General features: G+C 41.9%; 1 protein-coding gene across 1 annotated transcript in view; it reads left to right on the top strand.

Moving 5' to 3' along the window:
• Positions 1–13,899, top strand: part of LOC113033013 (SEC14-like protein 2) — a 20,956-nt gene extending 7,057 nt beyond the window's left edge. Inside the window, exons 3-12 of the mRNA XM_026186253.1 lie at positions 5,412–5,455; positions 7,073–7,135; positions 7,259–7,447; positions 8,592–8,687; positions 8,767–8,827; positions 8,903–8,986; positions 9,080–9,186; positions 12,188–12,327; positions 13,102–13,271; positions 13,347–13,899. Of these exons, the coding sequence (XP_026042038.1) occupies positions 5,412–5,455; positions 7,073–7,135; positions 7,259–7,447; positions 8,592–8,687; positions 8,767–8,827; positions 8,903–8,986; positions 9,080–9,186; positions 12,188–12,327; positions 13,102–13,271; positions 13,347–13,498 (1,106 nt within the window). The 3' untranslated portion in view covers positions 13,499–13,899. The remainder of the gene's footprint in view (positions 1–5,411; positions 5,456–7,072; positions 7,136–7,258; positions 7,448–8,591; positions 8,688–8,766; positions 8,828–8,902; positions 8,987–9,079; positions 9,187–12,187; positions 12,328–13,101; positions 13,272–13,346) is intronic.

Below are 13,899 nucleotides of genomic sequence, written 5' to 3'. Positions count from 1 at the left end.
AATTCCACATCCTACACGCTAAAGTTATTTTCTCCTGTAATGCAAACTGGGAAAAAAATCTGGTTACGTTATTTCACTTGTGGAGTAAGACGAGTGAAATAACGTGGTGGCTTATTGCATGAAAAGACATGAAGCAACGTGTTTTCATGACTCTGCTCACATAAACCAACATGTGCACTCAGCACGACACCTCTTATACCGTTGAGAGAGGGGGAGGCGGGTCTTCTTGTACCCCTTTTTAATGCCCCCGTAGGCCCCACCCTTCTGTCTGCATCTGGTTCACGCAGGGCGTTGTTGTGGCTTGAACCCTCCATTATCAAGTACATTTTGACACACACACACACACACACACACACACACACACACACACACACACACACACACACACACACACACTAATCTGCCCCTCCCTGCCTGTCAGCTCTGACACTGTAAAATATACAAATGTGAATAAATACAATAAAATAACACGATGCAGACTAACAAGGGGAGCCTATAGAGAGTTTATTGAGCTTCTTTTTGCAAAGCAAATGTGTTTGGCAAAACGGTGCCATCAGATCACGATTGCTAAAGTTGCTGTCGAGAGGAGAAGTTCTTTTGCCAAAAGGTGACAAATAAATAAGCGATAAATACAAAAATTGGAGGTCTTCTTTGTGTAACTGATATCCAGAGTCTGAATAGGTGGTAGTTTTGCACCCTGGAGGAAGCGCAGCGATTAAAGCAGGCCTTGTTCTGATTAAGTCCTGAAGCAGAAGCCTAGCACTCTGTGTATCAGGCTAATCCACGGCTAATCGCATTAAAGGTGCACTACGGCTGTCTGCTGCTCTTCTAGGTTTCAGTTCCCTGGATTTTTGATAACAATGAAGAAGTGTCTCATAATGAGCATTTAGACTGGCGGTTAGGGCGTGCTGTTCTCTTTAAGTCGGCCTTACTAAATGAGCATAAATGCTGTGAAATGCCTGATTTGCTTCTCAGAAAGCTGAGCGTCACAGCTCCAAACATCGACAATGAAGGTCTGTTTGGACAATGCATGCTCTAAATGATACGAGTTATGTCACGCTCAGCATCACACTGTAGGAACAGTGCAGCTTAGTGATTCCCAAGAGGCAAAAGTAGCCCAGGAGGTATTTGTGCCATGGGGTACATGAACAGATTAGTTCTGTATCTGTAACCAATCTGAAAAAACCTGCATGCAACCTGAACAAATCTGAGCTGAAAAGTTGCCTAAAAGTGATGAATAAGCACTCGAAGATGGCGCCTGGTCGAACCATATTGACTTTCAAGATCATGGATCATTGGAAATGTAAAAACTCGATATTTACCTTACATATATTTCCATCTGTATGTACACATGCTGCACCTGTTTCCCATTTTCCTAACAAAATATAAGGCAATGAGGGGTGGCTCGACACTTTTGCACGGTACTGTAGTTAAACTATGAGGATGACACAGTTAGGAAATATTGATTAAAGTGTGGCTGGCAGTTCAAGCTGTTGGCTAAGAATATGGAAATGCATAGTCTTAGCTAAACGTAGAGGATAAAAGCTCTTTTCATCTGCTTCCTTATTCACCAAATTCACCACAGCAGGTGGGATGCCCTTCCTGATGCAACCGTAAAAGGATTTATGTCTTCTCCTCAGATTAAACCATGGGTTTTTACACTTGGTAGGTAGACTGCACTGGATAAAAAGTTGCAATAGCTTCCTAAAATTATGAATAACAAGTTTAATTAACTAAACGTATAGCTAGCTTAAAATAAAGGACCGGTTATTTTCAGTGTTCACTAAACACAATTTAGAGTAGCTTTTAAAGAAAGAAATAACTGAAATTAACTGGATGAGTGATTGAAAGCGAATTCTAGTAGTAATTGATGGTCGTCACTGTTTGCTGGTCATAACTGCAAGTCTGCGATAATCTGAATGTCCAGATTTACGTGGGCCTGGAGTGCCATTTATGTTGTGCTTGTACACCACTCAAAGAATTTTAGATTACAAGCCACAATTTGAACGTTAAACATCAGAGGTGTTGTTGGTGGAGATGTTGTAGAGCCCATCTGACGGGAGCTTTTAGATGAAAAACAGTGGTGTGGTTTATTGGTGTGAAGCAAATAGCTCGACTTGGCACATGGTGAGGACGCATGATCACCATTAAAATATCAAATTCTGTGCAGACTGGGGGAGCCAGGGATTGAACCACCAACCTTCCATCTTGGTTTCCTGGTAAATAAACGAGAATAGAACATATACTGTGGGAATGAGAAGAAATGTGAAAAGCCCGATCACTTCCATTAAAGCCAGTCAGGGATGTCTGTGTGCTGTGAGTGCAGCAAGGATCAGCAGGAGAGTTAAATGGCAGAGAAAATGTTACCACTTCAGCCTGTGATCATCAAACAGAGTCTGCTGAGTCAGCTTTTATTAACCACAAGCGCCAACATTTTGTACAGAGACTTCCTCTTCTGACGACCACAGTGTTAATCACGTTTGTGGGAACATGTTCATATGATGACATTTTGTTTTCCTTTGATATTAGCACGCGTTCTTTCTTTAGAACAGTAAACAGTAAGAGTCCCTGTAAGGTGCACAAATACATTATCGCTTAATTTTGGAGTTTGATCTCCCTGCATTGTTTTTTAGCGAGCATGCACCAGTGATAGCAGCGAGACTATCAGAGTTATCCGACAATGAGCTGCACACGGAGGCTTTGTACCCGTAATGAGGCACATCGTAAACTTTTATTACACCTAAAGTCGACGCTGAAAATGTCTGGAGCTGTGAAGTGAAGGTGCATGGATAGAGCCCAAATGTGAAACATAAAAAGGAGCCTTTACTGGTACAAGCAGAATCCCCAGAAGTAGCTACAAAATAGGAATCCAGTGCAGAGATCACCAGGCAGCTTAAACAGAAGCCCTGACAGACTAGCTGCAGTCGAATACTCCAAAATGACCTCGAGGGTCTTTTCCTTAATATTTTTATGAGGGAAAGCATCATGAGCTCATAAGGAATTGTATAAGGAAAAGAGATCCATGATGCACAGAGCTGATTAACCTCCTAAGACCCGAACTCTTCCACGACTTGCATTTTTAATTTCTCTTTGATATTTGGGCTGATTGGGTCCTGATGAATGTAAAAACAAAGAATTACCAGATTTTATTTTTTTTTAAACCTTATTTTTGTTTCTAAGAAAAATGAGAGCCACATATGAGGATATTGATTTAAAATTTCGATAGAACAGTAGCATTATAACGTCCTCGTAAGTGGATATCAGGCCCTTGTAGAGCAAAATTGAGTATTTTGGTCTAAATAACGCAAAAGGTGATGTCCACATATGTGGACGCCAGGTCCTAGGAGGTTAATCATGTTATTCATTCTTCCTGTTGGAGAGAGGATCCAGTACTACTCCTTATTACTTCTTATCAAATGCAGTCAATTAATGAAAGTTTCTAAAAGCTGGCATTAGAATTAAGTGATTGTATAACTTAAATGTAATTGGATAATTCTAATCTTTATGTAAAGACTGTTTGTGTGTATAAATCCACTTTCTTCATGTAAGAAGCAGATTTCATCAGAGCTGCGATTACATCTGTGGTTTTACCAGCCTTTCATTGAAGGCTCAGAACACAACGGCAAGTTATGGCCTGGAGTGAAAAATACTATTAACCAGCATTTACAGGTGTGCCACTTGTCAGCCACGTTAATCATTAGCTTTGGTTAATGGTGGTAAAGGTAAAGGACGCTCCTGTGAAGCCTCTGCTAAAGGGGGTCATAAGGGAAGCGCTGAAGCACTTTTGCCACACAGACACCTCCAGGTGACTTCAGTCAGTTAGAAAGCAGCGAGACACAGGTGGGAACAGAGCACAGGTGGGAACAGAGCACAGGTGGGAACAGAGCACAGGTGGGAACAGAGCACAGGTGGGAGACGGCTGCAGAGGATCAGGACGACAGACAGGGAGCGAAAGCACCCAAGAAAGAAACCCGGGGAAAAGCAATCAACAACATAAAATAGCAAATGGAAAACAGGAAGCCAGAGAGCGTGGCGAGGTTCATTAGCAAGCAGCAGTCATAAACAGCACTGATGCGCACAAAGGCACTGATATCTGCAGAAACAGTAAATGGCCTGTGTTTGTATAGCACTTTACTTAGTCCCTAAGGACCCCAAAGCGCTTTACACAACCAGTCATCCACCCATTCACACACTGGTGATGGCAGCTACATTGTAGCCACAGCCACCCTGGGGCGCACTGACAGAGGCGAGGCTGCCGGACACTGGCGCCACCGGGCCCTCTGACCACCTCCAGCAGGCAACGGGTGAAGTGTCAAACAGTGTCAAAGCATGGTGGGGTGGATGGTTGATGAAGTGGACAACTACCCATTTGTCTTATTTTTGTGTTTTCAATGCTGTAAATTTGGACATTCTGGCCTCTAATATCATATAGACCAAGTGGCGTTTGAAAGAATAACTGTCATCTAAAATTTAAAAGGTTGAAACCGTTACTTCAGACCATTAAGGTGACATGCATGTCATTACTGACCCAGAGTAAGAGGTGGCCAGTTCTTAATCCTGGCCCTGCTTTGTGCTTGAGTGTCCTCAAGGTTGCTGTTAGTGTGCCAGGGGGAAGCATTAGCTGCAGTGTAATCTAGTGGTTGAGTAAGATGTCTCGGTTCACAGCACTGTCGTGTCTTTCCACCGGACTGTCAGCTGCAGAGCTAATCACCTTAAAAGGAGCATTAGCCTGTGTGTGCACTCTGCCCTGCATCACTCGTACTCACACCGTGGTCTTAATGCCGACAGCGTTACGGAGAAGAGCTGCACGCCGACCAAAGTTTGATCATTTAAGAGACTGGTTTATATTTCTGCATAATGGCGCCACCATCATTCAAAAACATCAGCGGCAACATTTTAATAACTCCTGGCTTCTCGGCTCGTTGTGTCTGACACCTTTACACGATTTATTTTAATGTTATTTGGCCAAAGTTGGAATGACATAGTTCCAACATGAGCACTGTACTGCCATTATTCCTGCTAATATTTCCGTTAGATTCCTGTTGATAAGCAGATTTAGGAATAATATGAGAGAAAATTTCAGAGGAAGCTTATATAAATGAAAGCCTTTCTACATCACCAGCTGCCCCTTTAATTACAGCACCATGTGTTTGCGCAGTGGTTTTAGCTTTATGTAACATATCCTACATTGTATAATTCAGCATTAAACATTTGTTTAAAATATTAAATTTTACTATCTAAATTTTAAGAATCGCAGCAAAATTATGTTTCTTGTCTCTTTTCTGCGCTCTCTTATTTTATCATTTTAATTTGCACCTGTTGTATAATCCCATTCAAGCTTCATCTCTCTACAATGTGGAATAGAAGATGGATTTCAGCATTGATCATTGCTTTTTATTTCTCCTTTTCAGCCAGGAACTTCAATATCCAGAAGTCTGAGGCAATGCTGCGAAAGGTAATAAACGTGGACTTTCAGTTTTGTAGGCCTGGACTTTTAAAGGGCTTCCACGTGTAACACTCTTCTAGAAATGCATTGCACTGCTGAACCGCGAGCCAAAGTACGACCATAATGCGTTCCCATGTAGTGAACGACATTCATGCGCTTAGCTGCAGCACACAATGCTCATTAGTGTGGGAGTGGCTCCAGATTAGAGAGGAGCAGTGTGGTAATTTTACGCTGTGGATAAACTGAGTCATCACTGCCACCAAAGAGATAAGATGTAGATAAAAAGGATTAAAGAAGCATTTCCATTGATGGGATAAGATTTACAGTGACTAAATTTGCTGTTGTCCACTAGGGGCAGAATATGTGAAGCTGCGTTTGCGATTATTTGCTGTTTCTGTATTTGTCGTGTTTGTATCATTGTTGCCTTCTATGAAACACAGTTTCAAACCATGATTCAACCAGGGATTAAAGCGACTACTAATCATTCACGTGTTGCTTCCATTGCTAGTTGTCATCTTCAACAAAAAATGCACACGTACTTTATGCAAAGTCTGAAGGGAGGATAGGAAATGAGAAAATAAATGTCAACCAACACTTTAGCCCCTGATGACATCAGACACCTCTGAGAAAATGTCCCATATTTTCAAACCTGAATGCTGCAGGTAGGATCTGGTTCGCGTTCATGTTTTCGCTGAAGGCAGATTTCCTCTGTTGTTTGCCACCTTCACGTTTCACTCCAAGTTGGCATCTGAATAAAATCCCAGGTTCTTATGCTGTATGCGGACCAGTGTCCTGCAGGTTTTAGATCTCACCCTGTGTCAATTCACCTGAATCACATGATTAGTTCATTATCAGGCCTCTGGAGAACTTCAGGACTTGTTGAGGAGGTTGTTTAACCATGTAAATCAGCTGTGTTGGATCAAGAACACATCCAAACCTGCAGGACACTGGCCCTCGAGGCCTGGAGTTCCTCACCCCTGCTGTGTATATAAAAAAGAAAGTTCTCAGTGTTTCAGCTCTGTCATTGAGACAGATTATTAATGTGGGTAACACAGTTGTTTGTTTCAACTGCAGCCCTGCTGATATTTAATGGTGAGAACTACTAAATAACAAATGAAAAAAAATTAATAACTTTTGAAGTGATGACCTCTAATCTTGAAAAAAGAAGTTACAAACAAACTCCAATAAGAAGTGAACGGGAAACCAGAGGCTAACAACCCCCAGTTACTATCTCAAATAAAAACAACAGGAAACTGCACAATGATGGCCTCATAAAATCAAACAAGAAGCACAACAGGAGACACAACAACTGAGGGCATAGACACAGACTGAATACACGCATGGAGGGAAAGGTTCAGGCAAAGAGCTGAAATAAATCAGACACTCAGAGTGTGGAAAAGAACAGAAGAAGGAAGTGAAAATGTAGCAAGCGACAGAGAATTGCACCAAATAAAACAGGAAGTTAACGAAAAGTTAACTGTACTCACACAGACAACAGAAAGACTCACAAGGAGGATGGAAAGTGAGCAAAACAAGAGTAAACATACAGGAATCAATAAGAGATGAGGACAACAGATGGCACAACAATAACAACAGAAGCTAACATGCGTCCATCTTTTCTTCCAGCATTTGGAGTTCAGGAGACAGATGAAAGTAGACACAATAATCACTGAGTGGCGTCCACCAGAGGTAACCCCCTAAAAAGGTTTTATGTACATGTAATGTAGCTTCATTGTACTTTTAGAAAATGACACGGCTTCTTCGCTACTATTCCAAGCAGTGTTTGATATCAACATGGGGGTTTTCTTGCAGGTAATCGAGAAATATCTGTCAGGAGGCATGTGCGGTTATGACCGCGAGGGCAGCCCCATCTGGTACGATGTCATCGGACCCGTAGATCCTAAGGGCCTCTTTCTGTCTGCCTCCAAGCAAGACTTCATCAAGTCCAAGATCAGAGACTGCGAGGTGCTTCAGAAGGAGTGTAACCTCCAGTCGGAGAGAGTAAGAGCAGACGCAGCGTTCCTGTTCACACCTCAGACTAAAATCTGATTAACTCAAAGCTCTGCTGCAGCAAAACTGCATTCAGGTGGTGCAAAATCTGATTTTGTCTTTCACCAGTTAAAAAACAAGATCGTTAGGATTCAACTTTTAGTTCTTAACAGTCGTTAAGTCGTCCGCACCCACAGGCCCGTGGTGCTGCAGGCTGACAGGGACCAGCGGGTACCCTCGGAAGCTGGGAATTTTTATGAGGGCGATCATGGCTCAAGAGTTGGGAGTTCGTCTTGTAATAAGAAGGTTGCCTGTTCGAGCCCCGACTCCGACAGTCTCGGTCGTTGTGTTCTTGGGCAAGACACTTCACCCGTTGCCTACTGGTGGTGGTCAGAGGGCCCAGTGGCGCCAGTGTCCGGCAGCCTCGCCTCTGTCAGTGCGCCCCAGGGTGGCTGTGGCTACAATGTAGCTGCCATCACCAGTGTGTGAATGTGTGTGTGAATGGGTGGATGATGGCTTTGGGGTCCTTAGGACCAAGTAAAGCGCTATACAAATACAGACCATTTATCAACAAAAACTTGCTAGTTTGGGTCCAATCCCGCAAACCCACCTCATCTTCGATAGCACGGTATCGTTTCATCGTTTGCACGGCTTCAGAACAACCAGGAGTGTTTCAGAAACAGGATCTTTCCTGGTTGGGCTTTTTATTTTGAAAATCAACCAGCCTGAATACTGTGCACGTTTGCCATATTCCTGGGATAACTCCCCACCTGGTGACCCTTTGGCCTCCAGCACTGCATCTTTAATTTATTTGAATAAGGATCAAAGTTAATGCAGCTGTTTTAAAGTTCAACAACTGTTTAAGATCACAGTTATTGAAAATTAGCTCAAAATTAGCATTCTTTAATCTTCATGAATTCATTAATTTTATAAATACTAAATAATCGCGTCCTAATGTTTACATTTTATTTTACTCTGCTTGTCTTATTTGGATGTCACTGAAACTGAATTATTTAATGTTCTAACATTATTTAATCACACTGTGGCTGTTTGTAGCAACTTGACTGTTAACTCTGCAGTAAACATGCATCTCTGCCACTTTTTAAAAATGATTAAAAACATGTTTTACTGTCTTTATGTCACCGTTTCGTTGCAGCTGGGGAAAAACGTGGAGTCGATCACAATGATCTACGATGTTGAAGGTCTGGGCCTGAAGCACTTATGGAAACCAGCTATAGAAACATATGGAGAGGTATAGACTTGTATGCACGTAGTGTAAAAGCAGAAAGAGCAGAAGAGAAGTTGGTGCTGATGTTTCTCTGTTGCACCAGATCCTCCAGATGTTTGAAGACAACTATCCAGAAGGGCTGAAGAAACTGTTTGTTATCAAAGGTGATTTCATACTTTTTTTAAATGACAAATTTAGCTGAACGTCCGATTGACAGATTTCTGCTTTTTCTGTCACAGCCCCTAAAATCTTTCCTGTGGCTTACAACCTCGTCAAGCACTTTCTGAGTGAGGCCACGCGACAAAAGATCTGCATCCTGGGAGGTGAGACAAAAACACTGCATGTCACTACCTCCTGTTTACAGGACGTCACCCGAAAGAGTGAAATTTAGTGTTACGGTTTCGCCGCTTTCACAGCCAACTGGCAGGAGGTCTTATTGAACCACATCGATGCCGAGGAGCTGCCGGCGATATACGGGGGTAAACTGACGGATCCTGACGGAGACCCTCGCTGTCGCAACAAGGTGAGTCAGGCTGCAGCATCCTGACTTGTTTTAGCTCGTTTTAGTTTGTTTTTGAATTAAAAATGGCTGAAAAGTTGGAGGCGAAAAATATCCATCACAGATTTACAATCAGTGCTTTGGACTCACTCATAAGACATTAATATATCTGCTGCATATAATCTCAACATCTCTAAAAGAGCAGCCTCGGTCGCTGTAGTAGTATGAAGATGTTTTCTTTGGTTGCCGGGTAAATTATCGACTGTTATTCTATTGTAGTTGTTTTGCCCATGTTGATAAAGACTGTATATAAAAGATGGATGTAGCCACCTTGACATCACTCATTGGACGATCTGTCTTGAAGTCTTAAGCACAATGCCCTTCGCCATCTTTGGGTTTTGAAGGCAGACTTGTCAGTCACTATGCAGCCACACCCTAAAGCGTTCTCTGCTTATAAAGCTGTTTTACTCTAACTGTGGCCATAATATAATATCCACATTAATTTGGATGACACAACACTTGAAACTAAGTTTATAAACTCCTCAGGACCTCATCACTGAGGTCACAAATCAGGTGAAAAGAAGCTTTACATAGCTTTGGTTCCTCGTTTCAAAGACTTGAAGTGCCTCACAAAGTGACAGAGAGAGTGGATCCATGTTTACAGAGACGTGAATGTTCAAGATGTTCAGTAAACATGTTAAGTGCGTATATTTTCCCTTTTTTCTCGAGTCTGTTTGCTCATGCAAAATGAAATGCGATTAATGTAGAATAAAAATGAACTATATTTAATCGTGATTAATCAAAATTAATCCACAGTAACGCTGTGATGAATCTGATTAAAATTGTGTATGTGTATATATATATATATATATATATATAACATTTTTTGTGTTTATTCTGCATTTACTTCATTATGTTGCATAAATATCTGTTACAAGCTTAAATATAAAGTTGAAAAGTGTAATTACAGTCAGGCTATTGATCAAGTAATGGCGATTAATCACAGTTAATAACAGAAAATTGTAAGATTAATGAGTTATTTTTTATTAAGCTTTCAAATTAACAAAGCAATGTGACAACTTTAATTTTCAAAACTGCTGTGAGTGGATAGCGTCTGACTCCAACTACAGCCAATCAGCCCTCCCGTAGACGCAGAAATAGTCACCAGTTTACCGTCCCGAGTCCCGTCTTGTAGTTTCCCTTCACTGATCTGCATCGTGTGCTCCTACAGTTTTAGCAGCTTCCCCTGTGCTTTGATATCATCCTAATATGTTGTGGGTTTACATTTGCCTATGTTTTACATAACCTCCTGCTACAGCCAAACAAACTACCACCAGGCTACTAACGCTGAATCATAAAATGTTCTGCTGGCTCTGTGTGTGAGGGATCCTGTTACACATGGATGAACCAGGTCACTGACGATGAACGGGCTATTCCAGACTGGCTGCCTGCTGCAGGATAAATCAATACAGCTACACACACACACGAAAAAACTGTTCAGCAGATCTTTCTTGATACAATACAAAGGGCCTGTGTGTTGCACTAAAATGAATGACCAATAATATGTTTGCAGACCTGCAAATAAAAACAATCAGCTAAACCTCCCCCCCTGCTGAGTAGATGTCAGATGTTCTGTGAAGCGAGTAGTGGCCTCACCCTGCAGAAAACAGCAGCTTTGGTAGTCCTGCAGCCGTAGACGCAGCTCCAGGTGACACAACTGACCCGTGTTTGTCACTGTTTCTGTAGATAAAAAATTGGGCCGAGAACAGATGAGGAACAGAACGAGAGAAATTCATTTTGACTTCGTTGAAGGGAACAGACGCTCAGCCTCAAATGTTTTGCTTCTTTCTCTCCTTTTTTTTAACCTTGTGTGTTTAACTAGTTGTCCTTTAGCTAGCTGTGTGTCATTGATTTTCTATTGTGTTATTTTGATTTTGGTCCACGTGTGAACTTGTGCTGCCCAGTGTAGTTGTGTTGCAGAACGAGTGTTTAACTAGAAAGGTTTAAGAGTTTGTGCTGATTTGTTTCTGGATATGACGCCTCGTTATTTTCAGGTACTGTTAAACAGTTAGTGGCTTTGAAACAGCTTTGATAACATCATTTTTATATAGCTTTTAAAATAACAAGATTATTAAGTGCTTTACTAATAAAACTCTCTGGAACAACACGAGTGTAAAAGGAGAGAAGAGAAAATCGATAAATGCAACTTTCTGTTTCCAACAGGAGCCGAGTGGTCGGGGACACAAATCTGAGAAATTTACTTCATTTTAAAAACCTACTTTAAACAAAATGAAACATACATAGCGCCTTATGCACCTCACAGGGTTTTTCCCCGTCACTCTTCCTCCTTCTGTATGAACTGTGTAAATGAATCAGACTGATGTTCTTCTCACTTGCTGTTAGTTTTGTTTTCATTCTTTGCCTCTGCCTTTCTTTTCTGTACCTGTTCGTTTTTCTGTGGCAGTCATAAAATAAAATCATCTAAAGGTTCATATCTGCAAGATTTTTAGAGAAGTGGTTACACAATAGTTTGACTTCCTCCACAATAAAGCTGACATCCAAAAGCAGCTGAAAACTTTACGGGACACTTTGTGAAACCGTGACAGCTTTTCTCAACCTCGACCTGCAGTTGGGAGCTCTGTCTGTCTGTTCGTGCTGTTAACCTGCTCGTCACCTGCTGGACCGATGGACATTAATTCAACAATACAGGCAGCTCAGGTCTCACCAGGAAGTCACTGCCCTCTGCTGGTTGCATCCTGTATTGCACTGTTATGGGAAATCGCTGAACATCATTGGTTTGACTTTATGTGAATAAAAAGAAAAACCGAAAAGAGAGAACACTTTGCTCCTTTATAACATTTTTACCAGTTTTGTGCACAACTAGACATTTTACAGGCTTTCATAGCTGTATAATGGCACAGTAAGTGAAGCCTTTTCTTCTTTCCTTCACTTTTCTGCTCTCAAACCTCTCAGTCATTGTCTATGTGAGTATTTGACGCCTGTTTTTTTTGACTCTCTGCTGCAGATAAACCATGTTGGACCAGTTCCTCCCTCCTACTACGTGCGCGACCATGTGAAGGTGGATTACGAGCAGTCTGTGACCATCAGCCGAGTTTCTTCAGAGCAAGTGGACTTTGAGATCTTGTTCCCCGGCTGCGTTCTCAGGTCAGTGATAAAAGTCATACAGAGTCTATGATTAAAGGTCCTGTCAAAAGGAGACAGTCATGTAGAAAGAATAGTGTCTGTAAATTTCTCAGAGTGGAGTCGATGAGCCGTAGCTAAGAGGTCTTAAAAAGAATCATTACAGAGACAGCGTGACTCAAAGCCGCAGAGCTCTGATATGATTATGGCTCATCACGCCAGCTTGTTGTGAAGTCACTCACTTCATTCATTGTGCGATTAAAGGTTGACGCACGCCATCCATTTTTGGAGCGTGGGGAAATAGATCAATCCATATCTTTAAAATGATCTTATTCCGTTCACTTATATCACAAGAAATCAAACGACAAACCAAAAGGGTCTCTGTTCAAGCTACAGCTGGAAAAATAGGAAGATTAAATCAGCTACATCTTTAAACTTTAAGCACAGAATCGTGACAAAAGAAGAAACAGAACAAAGTTAGGTTTGCTATTTTGAACATGTGACAGTCATGCTGACAACGTAAAATCAAGTGAGTAGGGTCCCAGTCAACCTGAGCTGCCACTTATTGCTCGGGAAGAATGTGCCCCGTCGTAGTTCGTCCTCTCCCAGCTGTAGTGAGACCATAGTGACATCATTCACTGGTTTCTAAAGTCCCATTGTGTAGCCTCGAGACAAGCGTTTCTGCCATCACCATCTTGGTTGTGAGAAACCACGGCTAACGTCCGTACCACTGTAGAGCACAGTCTAGCTTTCAAAATAAAGGCTTTGCTAATTCAAAGCATTTTTACATCCTGTTAGGTGGCAGTTTGCCAGTGACGGTGGAGACATCGGATTTGGGGTCTTTCAAAAGGCCAAAAAGGGTGAATGGAAGAAGGCGGCTGAGATGGAGGAAATCGTGCCCAGTCAGCGATACAACGCCCACTTAGTACCCGAGGATGGCTCACTGACCTGTGAGCGTCCAGGAGTCTGTGAGTGGCCTTGTGTTCGAGTGCTTCTGTGATGTTAAACCCAACTGTCTAAATACTCCATTCTGTCCTCCACAGATGTGCTGAGATTCGACAACACCTACAGCATCTTCCAGGCCAAACGCATCAGCTACAGTGTTGAGGTCCTGCTTCCTGATCATTTACAGCCCGCGCAGAACAACGGGAAGTCTGGCGACCACGTGGAAGTGGAGTGCGACAGTCAGTTATAACAAAGATGATGTCATCAGATCAGCGATGTTTAGCCGCTCAGAAAGCACAGCCTGACATACTTGATTTGAACATGTCGTGTGGATTAATAGTGTTATATCTCAGTGCTGGGTGACTCGTATTCATGTGGCATCTATTTAGAAACTCCACCCACTCTCCTCTCCGACATCACGGATCCCAGATTTTCAGCCCATTTTATCTTTACTCAGCACTGGTGTTTCAAACAGGCGCCAAATAAATGAGCTGGTTATACCACAGCGTGATACGGTGTAAACAAACAGCTAAAACCAGTAATGTTCAATTAGTATCAAACTTTGTCCATGTGCAAGGAAGTATTTTCTATAGATGCAGTAAAATTAAAGTAAAACTCTAAATATTTGAATTTATTGCAAAATGCACTAAA

Source organism: Astatotilapia calliptera, chromosome 12 (genome assembly GCF_900246225.1).
Source record: "Astatotilapia calliptera chromosome 12, fAstCal1.2, whole genome shotgun sequence".
Classification (NCBI taxonomy): domain Eukaryota; kingdom Metazoa; phylum Chordata; class Actinopteri; order Cichliformes; family Cichlidae; genus Astatotilapia; species Astatotilapia calliptera.
The sequence above is the reverse complement of the archived record's forward strand: the minus strand, read 5'-3'. Positions and strand labels throughout refer to the sequence as shown.